Source organism: Prionailurus viverrinus, chromosome B2 (genome assembly GCF_022837055.1).
Source record: "Prionailurus viverrinus isolate Anna chromosome B2, UM_Priviv_1.0, whole genome shotgun sequence".
NCBI classification, from domain to species: Eukaryota; Metazoa; Chordata; class Mammalia; order Carnivora; family Felidae; genus Prionailurus; species Prionailurus viverrinus.
Genome location: NC_062565.1, coordinates 135250718 through 135256717, shown reverse-complemented (window position 1 = coordinate 135256717; position 6000 = coordinate 135250718). Strand labels below are relative to the sequence as shown.

At 37.3% G+C, this 6000-nt stretch overlaps 1 protein-coding gene across 7 annotated transcripts in view; it reads right to left on the bottom strand.

Moving 5' to 3' along the window:
• Window positions 1-825: 825 nt before the first annotated feature.
• TAB2 (TGF-beta activated kinase 1 (MAP3K7) binding protein 2) overlaps window positions 826-6000 on the bottom strand; it is a 90475-nt gene continuing 85300 nt past the window's right edge. For 6 of the 7 annotated variants that reach the window (XM_047858123.1, XM_047858127.1, XM_047858125.1 and 3 more), the window contains one exon: window positions 826-2802. In XM_047858123.1, coding sequence (XP_047714079.1) covers window positions 2660-2802 — 143 coding nt within the window. In that variant the 3' untranslated portion in view covers window positions 826-2659. The remainder of the gene's footprint in view (window positions 2803-6000) is intronic. The other variant, XR_007152078.1, reaches the window with a different exon arrangement.

Here is a 6000-nt window from a genome sequence, read left to right as displayed (position 1 = left end):
CTCCCCGAACTAACTGCCCACCTCACCTTTAAATAAGAGAACGTCAACACCCAAGGATAACAGTGATGAGAAACAGAAGTCCATCTTTCCATCTGAGGTTCTTAGTGTCCGTAATTCTACTTTAGTGCAGTAATTCTTGAAGGTGGTTTCCAGACCACCAGCAAGTCCAGGCCTCATATTCCTTGGCAAAGGGTATTTCTGTCTCACTAGGTTTAAAACACAAATCGAGGCAAGGCAGGGCTTTCTACGGTTACGACATAAAGAGATCAGCAAACGCTACTTTCTTTTTTTCATACTCAGAAAAACCAAGTTATATTTTTCGGGAAGTCTTAATATAGAGATTCTCTTCAAGAGAAGCACCACTGGGATCCCCAGCACCTACACATTATGCGATAAAGTAGATACTAAGTGACTCCTCCACCCTAATGGCCCAAGATATCACGCTTCCAATGAGGTAAACGGTAAAAACCCAAAAAGAAATGAAAGGAAAAGGAGTAACGACGAAAAAGAAGCAGTATTACATTGTTTTTGGCTCAGTTGAAACAGGGTCGCTTTCTTTCATTAGTTAAGAAGCCTGAGGAAATGGCGAAAAATCATCCAAGAAATGCAGTTGAATGCCATCTGTCACGAGAAGACTCTAGGGAATGAGTTCTCTCTGATTTCAATTAACTATCAAATGTTCGGCTGGGGTAGAAACTGTCTTCTGTCCCACAGACTTTAAAAACAAGTCACAAAATCCACATTAGAATATAAGTTTTTTAATTTTTATAAATAACTTATCTGTTACAAAGATAGTTTACCCAGCTAAATCACAAAACCATCAACTCAAGATATCCAAATTACGTTTTATTAATAAAACAAGTAAAAACTGATTTATCAATCTTCACATAGAACTGCAGATGAAGCTGAAAAACAAGGCCTAGTTTTAAAACAAAACGTATCAAATGTAAGGGCTTTGGGTCTATGGGCTAATTAACTAGGACTGTCCTATTTCTTCCCATATACAAGATGCAAAGCCCGGAAGTCGAGGCTCTGACATTCATACAGATCACCTGTAATAATCCTGCCTACTTAAAAAATATCCATTTGCAGACATTTACAATGGGTGACAGTCAACATTATCTCCTACCTTTTTGCTACATTTCAGCACTTCCCTTAGCCCCGTTCTAAGCACTGATAGATAATTTCATAATTCTGCTCTTAAATGCATACTGTTATTTCTTTTTCTTGATTTCATTTAGTTATATACATTCCCGATCATCTGAATATTTATTTTCCTTATAAAAATAGATCATCAAAATAAAGAGATGCTTGAGGTTGCTTCAGTGTTCAAGTTTGCTTGTTTTTCTTTTTTCCAGCTTTCCTTCAGTTGTCCTAAATATGACTAGCCTCGTTTTATAAATACGCATGATACTGCCACCAACAGGTTTTCAGGTTTAGAAACGGACTGCCCCAACAGTAAAGCATTTAAACTTCTCCCCACACCAGGGCTGTAGGTACGGCCGCTGTTGCTGGTTTTGCAAACTGTACTTTCCCGATCGTAATCTCCCGTGAGAGTTCTGTGGGACACCAGGCAGATGGAGCAAGCTCAACCTTGTTGCTCTGTCAGTGGGTTAAAAATACCTTTTGTTTTAAGCTTCCCTGTGGGAGATCAAACACCGTTGTGCCACCCACTGCCGAAGTCAGTACAGATAGTGTGACTTATCGACGTAAGTCTTGGAATATTTCCTGCAATTCACTGGGCAGCATCTGAATGTCTTCACAGAACATCGGCACTCATGAGGGCAAAGTACAGAGTGAGCAGAGGAAGGTTATTTTGTGCACAGCTTCATTTCATTAATGCTTTTTTTTATTTTAAGGCATTGCTTCTCTCAGGTAAGGCTTAAAAAGGGACATGATCGTGCTTAATCACTAAAAGGAAAAAAGAAAATTAGTTAACAAAAGACTATTACACTATACATATAGAAATATAAGAAAATAATAAAGAAGAAAAGAAATCACTTAAAGCAGACTCGAGAGATCTGTACAGCAGGAAAAGCTTTGGGATATTTCACTGCATGTTTGTACAGACAATGCACGCTGCTTTCCTTTTCATCTTTAGAGCCCAGATGCTGGCTTCACAGAGTGGAGACGTTTTCAGGGAAGACAAAGACAAGGCCAGGAGTACCACAGATTCATGAAGTTCTTCCCCCATCCATTGGCACCATGCGGCAGCAAACAGTTTTTAAATAGTTAAACCTTGTTCCTTTTCTTCATGTTTGTAGTGTTTCACCGAAAGCTTTAAAAAAAAAAGCCATCGTTCTATTCCTGCCTCCTGTCAAAATTCAGTAGTGACATGAGGGGGAAAAGGTACTGGGAACACCTAGGCATTAATAGATTGAGAAGTATCCATAACGGGCTACTGGTAACACTGTACATGGTTAGGCAGTGGGCAACCAAGTCTTTCAGCAGATTACCTTTCATGTGATGAATTTCAACTGCCCATGACATTAGACTGAGGTATTATTAGCTCTGTGGGCTGACATTTACCATTAGCACAACACCATCCTGTCACACCTTCAATTTGACAAAATCCTATGTAGCAGTGAAACTTTTCCCCTGATGACAGACTAGTTTCTTGAACTTCAGATGTGGTTTTAGAGATATAGGGCCTTTTGGCTCAGAAATGCCTTGGCATCTCACACTGTTCACAGCGGATTAAGGCTGGATGGTTCAAAAAAGTACAGGCAGTACAATTCCACTGAGCCCCCTCATCATCTTCTGTGTCTTGAGTCTTTGGTGTTTTGATGGTGGACCTTTGATCTATAAGGAAGCAAAAGAATGATTTTAGAAGCAAAAAGCACGAAGTCATCAATTACTGGCAACTTTAGACACCTGTAACTGCACAGCAGGAAAGCAGCCTGTCAAGCAAATGAAGCCTCGACCCGAAACGGACACAAAGCTCCGTTCTCTCCAACCTCTAGGGAGCCAACAGGGACATGACGGGGTCACCCCGCTATGTCCTTCAGGGGAAAAGAGTATCTTTTCTCCAATTTATATATAGCAGGAGAAAACCGAAATCAACTCACAGGGGACCCAACAGCAAATTCCCATGTCACCTTAAGACTGGGAAAAGGTATCCATCCTACTGCAATACTGACAAAGTTTATATCTCATTAATGCTAGAGTTTCATTCCCCACTGAAGCAGTATTTTTATTTCTGTCTTCTTCCAGGAATGGACCTTTTTGTTAAACGTCCTCTATCTGCTAAGAATGTAAGTCTTGACCAACACAAATAAAAATAAAAAGATGAGCTAATTTCTCAAATCCTCACTGTCTCAACAATAGACTTGGAGAAGCAAATTGAGTATAAACACTTTACCATCCTTTATCTCTCAGTTCATTTTAAAATCCTACTTATTATGGAACAGTAGAAAGAACACGAGGTGAAGTTCTGTTCCTGGGTCTGCTACTCATTCATGGCTTTGTTCTGTGATCTCAGATAAACCACATACCCTCCAGGTCTGATCTTTCTCATAAACTAAAGCCACTGCAGCTCTAAGAGGCCGATGTTCTAGACTGCTTGAAAGGATTAAGGTATCTTAAATATCAAGAATAATTATATTCCTCCAAGGCTGTATCTAAGATGAAATTACATTTATGAAACTACTCTTGTGGGAATCCCATTAGAAATGTTAGGACAGAGTTGCTGCAAATTATTGAGGGAGGTTTAAGGTAAAAGAAGCACGTGTTGCTTGCTGGAATCTCCTGCTGAGGTTTACAGTGTAAAGATTCAAACTATGTTAAAATGCCGTCTATTAATTTGCAAATTCCACCTACTCTACTGAGTTGGTAACTAAATGGTAGCTTTTCAGATAACCTAAAATACACACTGCGGTATCTAGTAGATAAAATATAGGAAGTCAAGTTTTTATAACAAATTTAAAATAATTAAGTGATGTTTGGTATTCTGTCCCCCTTCGGCAGCATCTTTTTTACTGATTAGTCTGAAAGAATACTTACTTTATTGCAAAACTGTCGACTTTCAGGCATTGGTAGCAATTTTTAGGCATCATGACAATTTTTGCCATATGCACGAGCAACCGAAAGTGTTATTTATACAGTAATTTTCTTTAAATCGAGTAAGTTAAAAATATCTAATTAAGGGTTTTGTAAATGAAAATATTTGAAAAATCAAGGGTCTGAAAATACTAGTTAATGTTTCCTACCCACATTAAAATAAATAGTTAAGATTTATTTTGACATTTTACCATTTAAAATGATTTCACATTTCATACTTGGGAGACACTTTTATTGAATAATTGTTTTAATCTCGGGCTCCATCCTACTTATTAGAATTTTGGTCTCACTTAGGTGTTAGAAAACATTCCTACCTGGCACATTTAAAAAACTTTGTCTATCCTTTTTGTTTAACTACAAAAGTTTTTAGGAAGGGGTACTATTTGTATTAACATTTCAATCTATTATTAAACACCAGCATTATCTTCATTATTTAGATATCTAAGGTAATCAATAGGGGACCTACAAATTAAAAAAAAATTTTTTTAAGCTTTATTCATTTATCTTGAGAGAGACAGAGACAGTAAGAGGTGCGAGTGGGAAAGGGGCAGAGAGAGAGAATCCCAAGCAGGCTCTGCACTGCCTGCTCAGAGCCTGATGGGGGCTCGAACTCACAAAACTGTGAGATCATGACTTGGGCTGAAACCAAAAGTTGAATGCCTAACCGACTGCGCTACCCAGGTGCCCCTAGGGACCTACAATTTTTTTTTTTTTTTTTTTTTATGAAAAATCTCCAATGGTTTTCTTATATCTGCACAATCTCATTTGGTACTTAAACTTACCAATCTTTTTATTAGAGGTATTTGGAAACCAGAATTTAAAAGGAGGAAGTTGGATTGCAAAGGATGGCTTGTGATTTCCACACTAATTTTAGCCGTTAAAAAAAAAACAACACTGCAGTGTAAAGCAGAACTGTAAAATCATTTCTAACTAAATAAACCTCTATAAATGAAACTAATAAATAATTCTCTATTTTAGCCCTAAGGGAAGAATGTTTGATTCTATATTTCCCCAAAATAGCATACAAATTTTTATCTTTTGCGAACAAGCTAGTAAGAATTTTTTTCTTTCTTTTTTTGGAAATAATAATATGCCATATTTCATCATTTGACATGTTATGAATGTTTTAAATTGAAGGATAGTTGGCATACAGTGTTCTAGTAGTTTCAGGTATACAACATAGTGATTCAACAATTCTATACATTACACAATGCTCATCATGATGTAGTTACCATCTGTCACCGCACAAAGTTACTATAATATTGTTGACTATATTCCCTATGCTGTACTTTTTGTCCCTGTGACTTACTTATTTTATAACTGGAAGTTTGTGCCACTTAATCTCCTTTACCTATTTTGCCCATCTCCCTCCACCCCAGAGGCCGTTTGTTCTCTGTATTTATTAGTCTGCATCTGTTTTGTTGTTGTTGTTGTTGTTGCTGTTTTGGACTCCACATATAAATGAAATCATATGGTATTTGTCTTTCTCTGATTTATTCACTTAGCATAATACTCTCTAGGTCCATCATATTGTCATGAATGATAAGATTTCATTCTTCTTTATGGCTGAATAATACTCCATTGTGCACATGTGCACGCGCACACACACACCCATCTTCTTTATCCATTCATCTATCAATGGACACTTAGGCTACTTCCGTATTTTGCTTATTGTACATAATGCTGCAATAAACATAGGGATGCATGTATCTTTTCAAGTTCATGTTTTCATTTTCTTGGGGTAAATACCCAGCAGTGGAATTACTGGACTATATGGTATTTCTAGTTTTTGAGGAACTTCCATACTATTTTCCATGGTAGCTGTACCAATTTAAATTCCCACCAACAGTACACAAGGGTTCCCTTTTTTCCCACATCCCCATCAATACTTGTTATTTCTGGTCTTTTTCAAATTGAGTTTTTAATTTTTACTTCTTGTCT